The sequence below is a fragment of the Dendrobates tinctorius genome, unplaced genomic scaffold, assembly GCF_039654945.1.
Source record: "Dendrobates tinctorius isolate UK_male_01 unplaced genomic scaffold, ASM3965494v1 ptg000240l, whole genome shotgun sequence".
NCBI classification, from domain to species: Eukaryota; Metazoa; Chordata; class Amphibia; order Anura; family Dendrobatidae; genus Dendrobates; species Dendrobates tinctorius.
The window spans coordinates 8,868,928-8,885,323 of NW_027361907.1; the positions used below are offsets into that span (position 1 = coordinate 8,868,928).

At 44.3% G+C, this 16,396-nt stretch overlaps 1 protein-coding gene across 5 annotated transcripts in view; it reads left to right on the forward strand.

The window, feature by feature from the left end:
- The window catches only part of ATP11A (ATPase phospholipid transporting 11A), a 233,645-nt gene that overhangs the window by 136,099 nt on the left and 81,150 nt on the right, over window positions 1-16,396 (forward strand). For 4 of the 5 annotated variants that reach the window (XM_073556848.1, XM_073556851.1, XM_073556849.1 and 1 more), the window contains exons 4-6: window positions 1,664-1,744; window positions 3,819-3,926; window positions 16,096-16,224. In XM_073556848.1, coding sequence (XP_073412949.1) covers window positions 1,664-1,744; window positions 3,819-3,926; window positions 16,096-16,224 — 318 coding nt within the window. The remainder of the gene's footprint in view (window positions 1-1,663; window positions 1,745-3,818; window positions 3,927-16,095; window positions 16,225-16,396) is intronic. The other variant, XM_073556850.1, reaches the window with a different exon arrangement.

The following is a 16,396-nucleotide window of genomic DNA, read 5'->3' on the forward strand; positions in this document are numbered from 1 at the left end:
CCACAGATGGGGGTTGTGCTCACAGCCCAACACCGTGCGGCCCTCCATAGAAATGCCATCCACACCATTACTGAGCCACTGCCAAATCGGTCATGCTGAAGGATGTTGCAGGCAGCAGATCACTCTCCACAGCGTCTCCAGACTCTGTCACATCTGTCACATGTGCTCAGTGTGAACCTGCTATTCATCTGTGAAGAGCACAGGGTGCCAGTGGCAAATTTGCCAATCCTGGTGTTCTGTGGCAAATGCCAAGCTCCCTGCACGGTGTTGGGCTGTGAGCACAACCCCCATCTGTGGACGTTGGGCTAATATATATGTAATCTATATTGAAATGCTGAAAGTAAGTTTATAAAAAAAAAAAAACCCTCACAAATCCATGCGGCTCTTTTTCCAATGTTGTCCGCTGTGCTACTGCAACAGTGACAGCCCCTTATAGGTAATTGTGACACAGTTTGTACATGAGATTTGATTTGAAATTTTAGGATATAATCATGAACATGGGCTCTGCCTTTATTACTTCAGCAGCTTGATGGCTAGCACTGGCTGATTTACCCTGAAGGCTAAAATGTTCTAGATAATATAAGTCAGATGAGAACTAAAAGTAACATCTGTCCTGATCAGTCACACCGGGCTTGAGGGACATCTCCTCCCATAGAGGGTACAATCACATGTGCAGCATGCCCACCTTTGCTTGTATAGTAAACCTATAAACATTAGATAAATGAACATAGGGTGGTGGCCGTGAAATTCTTTATTTTGGCAGATTCTCACATGTATAAAAGGCTTGCACATACAAGATTTGATATTTTCTATGTACTGTATACATGACATCTACCACCCTAATAGAAAACATTCATTAATCTTAGACCAACATTACAGAATGCATATTTTTACTTTTACAGGAATAGACTATTATACCATAGAAATAACTGGGATATAGTGTATATTTCTGTTCTAGTAGTATAAATTATCAAGTCATAGTGAGCAAGGGGGCTCTGAGGGATTCTCCAGATATCACCAGGGCGGACTTTATTTCAATACATGATCTTCAAGTGTCTTTGAAATAGAAAACGTCTTTTACAATAATATAAAAAAGACTTCTCCAAACCGTAGACTATATTAAGGAGCAGACAGGAAACCAGCCAGAATTGATTTTTCCCTCTGCGTCAAATACTATGTTTCTATTAATGTTGTCCGGAATTCCTGGGAGACACCCTCTGCTTTGTTCCTTGGAACAACCGAATAGACTGCTCGCATGTAAAGATGGAGGCTGATTCATCCTTCTTGTAACTCGTTGTAATTTTTTTCAATGTTCCCTTAAAACTGGATTTTGAGGGCTGCACCCATTTTTTTTTTTTTTATTGTAAACTGTATGTATTTCGGCCATGCTCTCATAATAGATGCAGGTCACACAGAAGTGCCATGGCTGTCCCGGATAGAACGACCCTTTTCAAGTAGTCATGGCAAGGTACGCGAAGAAGACAGTACTGTAATGTCGTCATGAGGCAGCTACTGGCTTATAGATACACAAAGGCTTGGTGAATATTCTATTTTGACCACAATTAATTTTCTTTGATTTCTGCTGTTCGATAATGTCTTTCTTTCACAGACTGTACAAATAAATAGGTGGAATCTATTTTTTATATTTTGTGGTGTCTTTCAGCTTATCATTGATACTCCGACCAGTCCAATAACCAGTGGCTTGCCACTATTCTTTGTCATCACTGTGACTGCAATTAAACAGGTAACTCCTTCATTTAATGCCTAATAGCACCCATACACATTAGATTTTAGTTGGTGAAAATGAATAATTTAAACCAAAACAATAAAACATTGGGTAAATTTAAATGAATAATTGACCGATCCTTGTTTGAACCAACAGCTATGCTTGATTTGTTATTTAGTTGTCCATATTCATGAGTTCTGTATAACCATGCCCCCATCGCTGATTGGCAGCTTTCACTACATTACTGGAATCAGGGGCTCTGCCCTTACATAATGCTGATATTTCATTCTTCAGCTTTTGTTCTCCTTTTTCCAAGAGGCATACCTTTTTTTTTCCCTGTTGACATGGCCAATGTAAGGGCTTTTTTTGTGGACCAAGTTGTCATTTTTGAATGACACTATTTTTTTTAATATATACTAAAAAAAAAAGGTAAATTCCAAGGGCGATGAAATTAATAAAAAAAAATGCAATTCTGCCATAGCTTTTTTAGTTTTTTTTTTTTGTTTCAGTATTCATCATTCGGTAAAAACTCCGTGGAAACAAAATTTTCTTGCGCAGTATAAATATGGTGATACTAAACTTTTTTTTATTTTTTATTTTTATTTCTAAAAGCTTTTTTTTTCCTCTTATTTTTTTAGCCCCCTTAGAAAATTTGAACCTGCTATTGTCTGATTGCTTATACTATATATAGCAATACTATACTATTCCACAATGTAGTGAAAATCATGGTCTCCTATGAAGCTCATCATGAGCTTCACAAAAGTACCAAGTTGTCTGTAATGTGAGCCTTTTGCAGGTCCCGGCTGCCTTTGCAACCCATCCTGCTCCAAGTGACCTTGTCGGGTTTGGGCGATGGAGCCCAAAGCTCGCTATTACTGGCAGCCATTTAAAGGCCGCAGTCGAAGATTGCCATTGTGAAGATCCAAGTTCCAGCCGTGGCTGTTACGCACATATGCCCCCTATTTATTTTAGCCAGCATCTGCAGTGTGGGTAGCTCCTGAGTCTGCTCCACACATCCCATCTACTCCATGACAAATGTATATTTCATGAGGCATTAAAGGATTATTTCAAAGAAAGATTAATTCACCATGAACAATCTTTCATTGAAAGTATATTGCCACAAAGATCATTTCTCTTGGCGTCACAAAACATGCTTGGCCATTATGGACTAAAAGGTGTATGTGTATCTTAGTTAAATGGTTGTTCAACCAGCAACTGTCATGACTCCAATGTCGGGTTACCTGGGACCAGGGGCTCCTTCCCTGCCCCTAACACTAGAGGGCGCCCTAGCTTACTCTATTCCTCGGGATACTTCTGAAGGTGAAGATGCCGGGCCTCCACCCTTGTCTTATCTCCTGAATCAGTCCTCAGTCTGTTCTTTTTCCCTACCCAGGGAAGAGGGGAGCTGCCGTGCACCACAGTACACCAACCTGACGAACAATGCAACTCGTACAAGGTCAACTAAAAATGGCAGGCATACAGATATTCACCAACATATAACAGAGAAATGCATTGGGGAGTGGCGGACGGGGAAAAACCAAAATAAGAAGAGGGAAGGGAATTATCACACTTAGGCTGAAGTCACACTGCCGTATTTCTCATGCAATAATCGCATCGCACTGCACGGACTGGCCGGCACCTCTCCTGACCTGAGCATGACAGCGTGATAGATTACTATGCAGCTGTCAAGGTCAGGTAAGGAGAGCCGACAGCCAGTACGAGTTTTACGATGCGATTCTCGCACGAGAAATACGGCAGTCTGACCCTGCCCTTACAAACATACGTAACAGTTACAGATAACTTCTCATATAAACACCTCTCCTCCAAGCCATGCAGCATAATCTAGCTCTGACATGGGTTTCAATCATGCTGTCCGAGCTCAGCTGAGAGCTCAGACTCCCAGAGCTCGCAACATGGCAGATTAACCTCTGTTCTGCCAAAAGAAATAAACACCAGTCCAGTCTTCTGGCTCCTCTGTTGTGGTAACCCTGTGACAACAACTCACTTTAATGTGTGTGGTGGCTTTAACAACCAATGTCTTTCAATATAAAGTTCCCATCCTCTAACTTTCTTATCATTATTGCCCGCACAGGGCTATGAAGACTGGCTAAGGCACAAAGCTGATAATGCCATGAACCAGTATTCTGTCCATGTTATCCAGCATGGCAAATTGGTCCGAAAGCAAAGTCGAAAACTTAGGGTAAGAGTCAGTTTGTTACTCTCCTTTCTGTACAATTGTGGTGATATAGTATGTCCCTATACAGCAATATGTAGGAATATATGGAGCCGCTGTAGGCCAGCTCTGTTATATCAATGCAGTATTGTGAATTGAAAATATGATGTGATGAAAAACAAGAAGAATGTGGATTTATCATTATACATATGTCTGTACAGGCTTGTATTTGTAAATTTGGATTTCTGTTTATAGCAGAATCACAGCTGGACTTTCCTGAATATTCTACAAAGCTTGTTTGTAATTTAATTTAATTTAATTTAAAAATGGGCTGAAAATCTCAGCTTATACACGAGTATATATGGTATTAGTCCGGTCCGCTGGGTGGAGCTTATTCACCTGCTCCCCCCCTCCCTGTCTTGCTCTATGCATTTCTTCTTGTGTAGAGCAAGACAGGGAGGGGGGGAGCAGTTGAATAAGCCCCGCCCAGCGGACCGGACTAATACCATATATACTCGTGTATAAGCTGAGATTTTCAGCCCATTTTTTTTGGCTGAAAGTCCCCCTGTCGGCTTATACACGGGTCAAATACCTGGGGGTCGGCGGGGGAGGGGGAGCGGGGGTGTCAGAGATCATACTTACCTGTCCTGCCGCGGTCTCTGCAGCCTCGTTCGCTTCTCCACTGTCTCCCTTCCTGTCTTCAGCGGTCACGTGGTGCCGCTCATTACCACTCATGAATATGCGCATGTTCATGAGTGGTAATGAGCGGTACCACGTGACCGCTGAAGACAGGAAGGGAAGGGAGACAGTGGAGAAGCGAGGCTACAGAGACCGCGGCAGGACAGGTAAGTATGATCTCTGACACCCCCGCTCCCCCTCCCCCGCCGACCCCCAGGTATATGACCCGTGTATAAGCCGACAGGGGGACTTTCAGCCAAAAAAAATGGGCTGAAAATCTCAGCTTATACACGAGTATATATGGTATTAGTCCGGTCCGCTGGGCGGGGCTTATTCAACTGCTCCCCCCCTCCCTGTCTTGCTCTACACAAGAAGAAATGCATAGAGCAAGACAGCAGACCGGACTAATACCATATATACTCGTGTATAAGCTGAGATTTTCAGCCCATTTTTTTTGGCTGAAAGTCCCCCTGTCGGCTTATACACGGGTCATATACCTGGGGGTCGGCGGGGGAGGGGGAGCGGGGGTGTCAGAGATCATACTTACCTGTCCTGCCGCGGTCTCTGCAGCCTCGTTCGCTTCTCCACTGTCTCCCTTCCTGTCTTCAGCGGTCACGTGGTGCCGCTCATTACCACTCATGAATATGCGCATGTTCATGAGTGGTAATGAGCGGTACCACGTGACCGCTGAAGACAGGAAGGGAAGGGAGACAGTGGAGAAGCGAGCAAGGCTGCAGAGACCGCGGCAGGATGTGTGAGAATAGCGATTTTCACCTGTCCCCCGGTCCACCGCTGCTCACCGCTGTGTCTGCTGCATCCTGTGTCAGTGACGTTTAGGCAGCAGGGGGCGCGGTGACGTGATTAGTGCACGCCGGCCCCTCTGCTGGCCGAACAGTCACTGGCACAAGAAGCGGCAGACAGTGGCGATGGACCCAGGAGAGGTGAGTATGGATTCTTTTTTTTTTTGCAGCATATGGGGGCATATTCTATGGAGCAGCATATGGGGCATATTCTATGGAGCAGCATATGGGGCATATTCTATGGGGCAGCATATGGGGGCATTGTCTATGGATTCCACCCTCGGCTTGTACACGAGTCAATAAGTTTTTCCCAGTTTATTGTGGCAAAATTAAGGGGGTCGGCTTATACACGAGTATATACGGTACTTTGCTGAAGTACCCTTTGAATTTATGACTGCACTCAGTCTTTTTGGGCAGGAGTTTCAGCATGGCACATCTACAATTGGCAATCTGTGCCCACTCTTCCTTGCAGTAGTGCTCCAAATCTGTCAGATTGCGAGGGTATCTCCTTCCTGTGTACAGCGCCCTCTTCCACCCAGAGATTTTCATTTGAATTCAGGTCAGGGGTCTGGCTGGGCCATTCCAAAAGTTTTGCAGAAAGGTGAAATTCTTCTTCATCTTCCGCTTTTTAGCAGAGACTTGAAGGTTTTCTTTTTTTGCAAAATGTACTGATATTTTGAACTGTTCATAATTCCACCTTGACTAAAGCCGCACCAAAAACAGCCCTAAAGCATAATTTTACCTTCACCATGTTAAAAGGTGTTTTTTTTTCGTTGCGCAGTGTTGGCAAAACGTTTAACATTAGTCTCATCAGACCATAACACGCTCTCACATGCTTTGCAGACTTGATGTAGGTTTTGTCAAAACATAGCCAAGCTTGTATTTTTTTCTTTATATGTAAAGGCTCCAGTCTTGCCACCAACCCCCCCCCCCCCAGGTCAGACATCTGAAGAATATAAGAGATTGTTGTAACATACAGTGCACAACCAGACTTTCCAGAAATTTCTACAGCTCCTTTTATGTTGCTGTAGACCTCTTGGCAGCGTCCAAGACCTATATTCTTCTTGTATTTTTATCAATATTTGAGAGGCCTCCAGTTCTATTTATTGTCACTATTGTGCCATATTTAAGCAACTTGTTGACCGTCTTCACAGTGTTCCATGGTGATTCTAATGACTTGGAATTTGTTTTGTACCCTGACTGATGACTTTAAACATTGAGATACTTTTGCTGTGTTGTAAGGCTACGGTGCGGATTCTGCTGTGGAATTTTCCTCGCAGATTTTGCTAAATCTGCAGGTAAAATGACCTGCGTTTTACCTGCAGATTTAGTGCAGATTTTGTGCAGATTTTGTGCAGATTTCCCCTGCAGATTTCTATGATGGAGCGGATGAAAAACTGCAGAACTGCACAAAAGTGACATGCTGCAGTTTTAAATCTGCACCAAATCTGCGCGGAAAAATCTGCAGCATGTGCACAGCGTTTTTTTGTTTTACATAGCCTTAAATGGAACTGTACATCACTTGCAGTTCTGCAGGGCCAAATCTGCTGCAGAACTGCACCAGAATCTGCACCATGTGCACATACCCTAAGCTGTTTACAGACCATGGCTTCATCTGTAAAATGAAACTAAGAAAATGTCAGGAAAATCCTACTGGAATGGTTAAACTTTATATGAGGTTGATCAAAATCACTGAAAATGATGGCAGCTGCGCACTGACTACTCTTTAACATGAGCTTAAATATGATTGGTTAATTCTGAACACAACCACATCCCCAATAAGAAGACAGTGTTCATACTTATGCAACCACATTATTTTAGTTTTATTTTTTTCCCTCAAAATGGTTTCATTTTTTTTCTCAAATGATTTGTACAGATTGTAGGTAAAATTAAAGGTGGAAAAAGTTCTGAAATGATTTTTCTCGGTATAATTTTTTACATGACAAAAATCTAGCATTTAAACAAGGGTGTGTAGACTTTTTATACCCACTTTATATGATGCAGTTACTATCACTTCTGTTCATTAGTAATCATATTCTCCAGAGTAGCTTTAGTGGGTGAAGAGGTAGCAATCTCTCCAGTTCGGAGGTGGCCCTATTACACAATATTCATTGAGACCCAGGAGCCTTAAAGCAGATGTTTGTATTTAGGTAGCCAGCATAAAACAATTGCTATTTTGAAGTTTAATTCATGTTTCTACATGACGTAGTTCTCCAGATATTTTTATTTTCCTATTTTATTGTTTACTGTTGAGTGTCAAAGGGACCGATCACAGCTGCTGTCTTTTAGGTATGGAGAAACATGTGCTGTGCTTACAAGCTCTTTCCTACTGAGATTGTAATCACTGTACTGAGGCTGGCCGGGATCGCAGGAGTACACTTGGCTCTTAATCCTAGTCATCACTCTGCAGACCTTCTGTACTTACAAAAGCAAAGTTGCCTAATATAGCGTTATCAGAGCAAAAAGCTCTCATGCCAGAAGAGCAACAATGCTGCTGGCATGAATTGTTACCCACCCAAGAACCAGAGAGAACAAGACAATAGGAGGGCACCACTACACGATTATATAAGGGGTTCTCCAAGAGCATGTGAACAAGCAACTCCAAGGGCTCATACTCACTTGGAAGAGACTCGCACGATTCTTGTGCGAGTCTCTCGCATGAAAACCTGGCACTGCCGCCGGCACTGGGACCGGAGCGTGCGGCTACATGTATTTCTATGCAGCTGCATGCTTCGGTCCTGGTGCCGGCGGCAGTGCTAGGTTTTCATGCGAGAGACTCGCACAAGAATCGTGCGAGTCTCTTCCAAGTGAGTATGAGCCCTAAGGCTGGAGTCACACTAACCAGCGCAAAATACGCTCCGTAGTTTACATGCGTAATACGGATGAATGACCCCTAAATAGTGCTCCGTAGGTCATCCGTAAGCCAGGTGCGGTCACGTATTTTGCGCATGTCTGCATCCGTATGTAATCCGTATGGTATCCGTATGCAATCCGTATGGCGAGATTTTCTCGCAGCCTTGCAAAATGGACATTTAACGGTTTTGAGGCCTGCTAACAATTTAAATCATTAGCCTGCACCCTATTTATACACTCAGAAACAGGTGGCTGCCTCCATTCTGTCCATTTGTGAGCTTGCTTTCACGAGGTGTGTTGGTGTTCTTTGTGCAACATGGCAGAGGGTCTGAGATTCAATACAACTGAGCAGGTTCTCTTTAACTGGCTTTTGTCACGGCGCTTTGGGCAACCATACCCAGTGATAGTGGATCCGCGGAGGAGGAGACGCATGTGGGTCCATCCACTTTTGAGGCAACGACTCACAAGAGGTCATTTTCACCGCCTCTATTCTTCTCTACGGGAGCATCCTGAGAAATTTTACCAGTACTGTCGCATGAGCATTTCCACATTTGATCGAGTCTTGGAGACAGTGCGCCCTGGGATAACCTTTCAGGACACAAGGATGCGCAAAGCGATATCTGCAGAGGAGCGACTTCTACTCACAATACGGTATGTACTACACAACCACATTCTCTATGTTCATAATGTGTGTGCTAAAGTATGTTTTTTTGCCTTCTTGGACTAAGTTTAATGCCCTCATCTTACTCAAAATATGTTTCAACTTACACACCAGAATGTTAGCTCTAATATGTCCTGCATATCAATTAGTCATTGTGCAACCAAATATGTGTGTGTTATTCTATCTCAATTCCTCCCAAGTTTGGTCGGCATGTAACTGATGTTTTTGGACTTTATGCATTCTAAACTTATCAATTTATGTTGTTCTACAGCTTCCTGTCCACTGGCCTGTCTTATGCCGCCCTCCACCATGAGTTTCTCATTGGAAGATCAACCATTTCAGGCATAGTGAGGTCTACATGTACAGAAATCTGGACAAGACTCCATCAAGTGGTCATGCCCGAGCCCAGGATGGAAGACTGGTTGAGGATATCAAGGGACTTTGAGGAGGACTGCCAGTTTCCAAATTGTATTGGGGCCCTGGATGGCAAACATATCCGGGTGCGTAAGCCGCCGAACTCTGGCTCCCAATTCTTCAATTATAAACAATACTTTTCTGTTGTATTGGCTCTGGTAGACCCTCAATACAAGTTTATAATTGTTGACATTGGGGCCTATGGAAGGACGGGAGACTCTCGAGTCTTCAATACTTCCATAATGGCTTGGCGGCTACGCACCAACCAGTTGGATCTACCACCACCACGCCAGCTACCAGGCTCCCCTGAAGAATCAGTCGCTTATGTCCTTGTGGCAGATGAGGCCTTTCAGTTATCGTGCAATGTCATGAGGCCATATCCCCGATGCAACCTTGACCACAGGCGCAGAATTTTTAACTTGCGCCTATCACGTGCTAGGCGACTGGTGGAGTGTTCCTTTGGGATTCTTTGTGCCAAATGGCGAGTACTCCAGTCTGCCATTCAGTTGAGTGAACAAAATGTGAATGAAGTTGTGAAAGCCTGTGTTGTTCTGCATAACTTCACCAGGATACATGATTGTTCCTCCTCTGATGGTGTTGTTGTGCGTAGGCCGGACAATGTGCGCAGGGTGACACCACCTATGAACCTTCAACGTAGACCGCTCTCTGGCCTCAAAGTGCGTGATATTTTCACTAATTACTTTATCTCACCTGAGGGGGCAACTTCTTGGCAAGAGCATGCTGTGTCTATGTTATAATTTGTTTCTTTAAGTGTGTCTAAATATATATTACTCAACCCCTTATGATTCTATGACTGTTTCATTGCATTGGTTAGTGTATGTTAGTATGTTGTCAGGGTTTGTGAAAAATCACACAGAGACGTTAACTATAGTAGACAAATTTTTAGTTTTGCCTTTTTTTGTTTGGTTGCTTAAAGGCAAACATAATATTGCCATAAGAACATTTTGGCAATGGGCAAAATGACCCTTTGTGCCTTCTTCAACTTTTTTGAAAAGTAACATTACATAATATAACCCAAAAAAAGATTAGGCAATAACAACAATGCTGCATGAGAATATTAAACTAGGAAGGAAAAAAATAGGTGAGCTCCATCACCAAAATTAATGCTAAAAGATAACACTCACATTTCTTCATAATGTTTTCCAATCATAGAAATATTCCACCATGACAGGCAAGGCTACCTCACGGCTTTCAGACAGATATTACCTGTCTGTAGAACAGAGAATATTTAACCATGCTATACTGGAAAGGATGAAAAAGCAAAACTCACTTGCTAAGACATAGAGAGAGCGTGATATTCTGAAGGCTGGTCGCCTTGATTTGTTTTACTAGAGATTGCTAGCAAAAAAGGTGACTACTTCACTAAAGCCAGCACGCCTTTCCTAGGCATTAGCAAGTGAGTAGTGTATTTTCATCCTTTCATTTTACAGTATAGCGCGTTGAAATATTCTCTTTTGTACACACATGTAATATATGTCTGAAAGGCGTGAGGTAGCCTTGCCTGTCATGATGGAATCTTTCATATGATTGGAAAACATTGTGAAAAAATTAGAATGTTAAATTAGGTAAAAAAGTTTGGTGATGGAGAACACCTGTTTTTTCCTTTCTATTTGGAGCACCAGTTAAACCGCACTGGACATCTCCGGCCATCAGACTTATAAATCCTCATAGGTTGGGGAAGGGGAACGTGGAAGAGCAGCCTGTGGGTGCTGCTGGACACTGTGGCCAACATCGCCCTGTGTGGGGCCATACTGTTGCCCATGATGCTGGAATTGTCCTGCCTCCTGGGACTGTTGGGGATACTGGCCAGAGTAATGATGATGGTGAGGGGCATCTTGTTGGCTGTGGTAGACACGTGGCTCATACCCACCAAGATAGCCAGATCGTCCCCAACCAGGTTGGGACCAGCCTCCAACACTGGGTGGGTACAAGTGGCCATATTGGTGGGGTTGGCTAGAGGCTGACATTTGTGGCTGCTGAATAGAAGGTTGGGTAGTGGGAGGAAGGGGTTGAGGTGTTGGCCCACGTATTAGGGGCTGTTCGGACCCTGCTTGAGCAAGCATCTGTGTGGATGGTCTCATGCGCATTAGATTTCGGGGGGAGAGCTGCCACCTCTCCAGATATTCGAATAGCTCATATGGGGTATTGGGGGGGGTGCTTGCATCAAGCAGGATCTGAAAACATCCCCTAATACGGAGCCTGACCTCACGGGTAAGGGCACGGAGATAAAGGGTGAGGCTACGTGCGTAGGCCTCCTCCCCATCATCTGTAGTTACTCTAGATAAATAATTGAGTGTGTCCACATTGGTCCTGCTCTCTTGAATAGTGACCTGGCGCCTTCTTCGTGTTCGCCGTGATGTAAGAGCAGCCTGTGGGGAGGCCCTGATCTGGCCAGTTGGGCTGCTGCTCAAGTTGCCCGGCTCTTCCAGGATGGGTGATGGGGCAGCAGCAGACCGTCCTGGTGGTGTTGTGCAGCCATTGGGTTGTCCTGTGATGCCTCATCTTCTGCCATCCTTCTCGTAGGGGGAGAAGATGGGCCAGCCACCTCATCCCCTACAGGATCTATTATGGGCTCTGCCTCTAAGGCCTTTCCTCGATCCATAAGGTTGGATTGAGTTCTGTTATGAAATAGAACAGAGGCAAAAATACATCAATATTTTTGGCCCTGTAAAGTATTTGTGTAATGTGGTGTGAGGTATCTACTTACGGTCTCAGATCCAGAATTGGGGCGAGGAAGGACAGCTGGTCATAGTAGATGTACTTCCTTTTAACATATCCAGCATCCCCACTCCTGGACCGCTGCTGGCGTTCCCGGCGGTACTGGTCCCGGATGCTTCGCCAGCGTTTCATCACATCTTCCACTGCAATGTGACAGGAAATATTGTCAAATTCACATATTTGAGAGGTCACATTTTCTACCAGTAGTCTAGGCATGGGGCCTTCTGGGGTGTGCTTTCTACCCATGGTGGCATATGTAATTGGGCAGATACACAGGGTCTCTTTAGCTACACTTAATAATTGTTTTGTCTAGGAGGATGAGGAGCTTGTGACCTAAACCCAAATTATGGCTGAGTGAAGCCACGTGTCACATCAAAATGTAACGGCCTCATGAGGCTAAAAGTACATGCACAGGAAGGGGGGTGCTGATTCTATATTCCTTTTTTGTTGCGCGCTAAGGTTACTCATGTTTTGCGTTGTACTTATGAATTTTATGCTGCTCCTCACGTGGTCGGTCACAAGAGTCATGGTACATCTGGCGACAGATGCGCCTCCATGACGCCTCCTTTCTTGCCCGGTTTGCATAATTTGCATCGCGTTGGTCCCAGATTTCGGGACGCTCCTGCACCAGGACAATGAGCATCTCAACATTTATGTACGTGGACGCCATGCTGCTGCTGTACTCCGTGGAGGCGTACTTCCTGGATGTCTGGAGCGCTTTTTGAGCTCATTTGCATGTCTAGGCTTCCTGATGATGGATTGGCCCATTTCCTGTCACCAGCCAAAAGACCTGCGTATTGCTCGCAGGTCACACATCTGGTCCGTGTGTAATCCGTATTTTTTGCGCGCCCATAGACTTGCATTGGCGTACTACGGGCGTAGTACGCTGACAATCGCAGCATGCTGCGATTGGCACGGAGCGTAGGATACGGATGAGAAATATACGCCTGGTGCGAGTGACCCCATAGAGAATCATTTGTCCGTTTCTAATGCGTGCTTTTAGCGCCTCTCACTCGGCCGTATTCCTCGCCAGTGTGACCCCGGCCTAAGAAAAGAAAACAAGAACATGCCCACAAAGATGTGAACACCCATGTAGTATGGAACTACACTTTATTAGAAAAAACCTGACGCCTGTGTTAACAGAGACATGACAATTAGTTTAAAACATTTAAAACAGGGATATATAATCCAGACATGCTATGAGATAATAGCAATGACACCGCACAACAGTTCCTACAAAGCATGTGATGAATACAACAAAGGCTCTACAGTAATGACAAATAATAATATATCATAATTAGTGTCAAGAAAAAACAACAACAAATGATGGCATTAACAAAATATGTATGCTTTCCTAGCTATTCACAGCACCATATGTGTAGAGAATACATCATGTCATCAAAAAGCATATGCATGATACCAAAGATAAGCTATGCCACACAGGTTTTTAACAAGATCAAAAACAAAAACCTGTAGGATGCATAGAAAATCCAACCAGTTCCTGAAGGGTACCAGAAAGAGGAAGCCAAAGACTCAAACCCGATGAGCTAAGGAGGAATGCGTCCAATGGAGAGCCATTAAAGCTGAGGGGAAGAGAGAGGGGCGATGGCTTCCTCTTTCTGGTACCCTTCAGGAGCTGGTTGGATTCTTTATGCATCCTACAGGTTTTTGATCTTGTTAAAAATCTGTGTGGCATAGCTTATCTTTGGTATCATGCATATGCTTTTTGATGACATGATGTATTCTCTACACATATGGTGCTGTGAATAGCTAGGAAAGCATACATATTTTGATCATGCCGCCATTTGTTGTTGTTTTTTCTTGACACTAATTATGATATACTAGATTATGGCCCGATGCTATCGCATCGGGAGGATGCGATAGCATCACACCTCTTGCCATGTTAACCCTCAACACACACACTCCTCAACACACACTCCTCTCACCTTTCACCATCTCCACTCACTCTTTCACTCCACATACGACCCCTTCTCTCACTCCGTCTCTCATACTCACGCCGTCATCGCCGCTGCTCCACGATCCCCGACATCTTCTTCCGCCGGCGCCATCCTGGATCCAGACGTTGTCCACGCCGGCGACATGTTCTTGCGGCGACGCCATCTTGAGTATCGTGAAATCCCGCGATAGTCAAGATGGCGTCGCCGGAAGAACATGTCGCCGGCGTGGACGACGTTGGGATCCAAAATGGCGTCGACGAAATCTCGCGAGTTTTCGCCGACGCCATTTTGGATCCCGACGTCGTCCTCGCCGGCGACATGTTCTTGCGGCGACGCCATCTTGACTATCGCGGGATTTCGCCGATCCAAAATGGCGTCGCCGCAAGAACATGTCGCCGGCGTGGAGGACGTCTGGATCCAGGATAGCGCCGGCGGAAGATGATGTCGGGGATCGTGGATCAGCGGCGATGACGGCGTGAGTATGAGAGACGGAGTGAGAGAAAGGGTCGTATGTGGAGTGAAAGAGTGAGTGGACATGAGTGGAGATGGTGAAAGGTGAGTGGAGTGTGTGTGTTGAGGGTTAACATGGAAAGAGGTGTGCGGTGACGTCACCGGTTACAACTGGACGGAAGTTGTTACAACCGGAAGTTGCTTAGGGCATTTATTATTATAGATTATTATTTGTCATTACTGTAGAGCCTTTGTTGTATTCATCACCTGCTTTGTAGGAACAGTTGTGCGGTGTCATTGCTATTATCTCATAGCATGTCTGGATTATATATCCCTGTTTTAAATGTTTTAAACTAATTGTCATGTCTCTGTTAACACAGGCGTCAGGTTTTTTCTAATAAAGTGTAGTTCCATACTACATGGGTGTTCCCATCTTTGTGGGCATGTTCTTGTTTTCTTGTTTTTAGAGTCACCCAAGAACCAGGAAATCAGGAGGCTGGGAGTAGGTTGATCTTGAAAAGATGAGAAGAACCCCTTGAAATACCTGTGATGCCCTGCAAAGTCATGCATCACAAATGTCTGTGAACTCTGATGGTGTGAGAAGCCAGCTCTTAAGTAATTTGTACACACACACGTTATTAGTGTAAGGGCTATTGTGAAGTCTGGTTGGTAGCAGCCCCCGCAGGAGAACTATCGAGCGCAGGAGAAGCAACCCTGCGCCCCTGGGATTGAATGGTGTTGGAGATCAAAGAGGCCAGCGAGTGCCTTCACTGAGGTCGCTGTCAGGACTCCAGTGAAATTTGTGCAGCCGTATGGGACCTAGTGTCCTACACTGTTCAAGTATCAGACAACGTCAGTTAGTTTCCAGCCGTGGGAAAGAGAGCTGAGGTACCTTCCTATAAGCCTGAGGTGTCGTGGATGCCAAGGTCCAGGCTGAGAAGAGAAATTTTATTGCACATATAGTGCTATATGCAGCAGGAGTGCGGAGAGCTACTACACATTGCCGGAGAAGAGTGTGTTCATCATACCATGAGGGGCTGTCGGCTCAGTGTACTGAATAACTGTGGAGAGCTGTAATCATCAGTTTTTTTTCCTACACCTGAGGTCTGAGCTTTGCTGATTGAGACCGTCTGATCCTGCATCCCTTCCACAACATTCCCCTTTGTATTCTGCTGAGGATGGCTCGTCAGCCAGTGACACCACCGTGACCATTGGCCGCCATTATGCGCCGGCTCAGTGGAGGCCTACCCTGACATACCCATGAAGTCATTAAGGGACAGCCAGCTTGCCACTTTCAAATAATGTACATCCTTCAAATAATTTTGTTTTTCTTAACAAATATATACGTCCTTGCTCAAAAAGGAAAGAAAAATGAAAAAATTCTGCAATATAATTAAAAACTGGTGCAGTGGACATATACATCATTGCATTAACTGTAGAATTGATGCCTGTACTCTGTGTATTTATATAGGAAAAACATATTCCATTAGTATATTATTTTGCACACTTGTGACAGGTTCAGGTATCAATGGCATAGCCTCCTTTTGGTTTTTTTGGCCCGTCAAAGATAAAAAAATGTATCAGTTGCACACACTTGCATACGATCGGTGTTGTACTTTTTTTTTTTTCTTATCTCTTTCTAGGTTGGAGACATTGTTCTGGTTAAAGAAGATGAAGTTTTTCCATGTGACATGATATTGCTTTCTACGAGTAGGGAGGATGGCACATGTTTTGTTACAACAGCGAGTTTGGATGGAGAATCCAGTCACAAAGTAAGCACAGATGTCCCTTACGATACCTGGAGATATTGGCAGTACTACACTATTGGGCTAAAATCTTCTGAATGCTGTGTTTGTGACTGAATTGTATGTATTTGAGAAAGTGAGATCTCATTTCATCCTTACTAAGGTTTCTATACATATATTGTATTAGGCATTATATGCT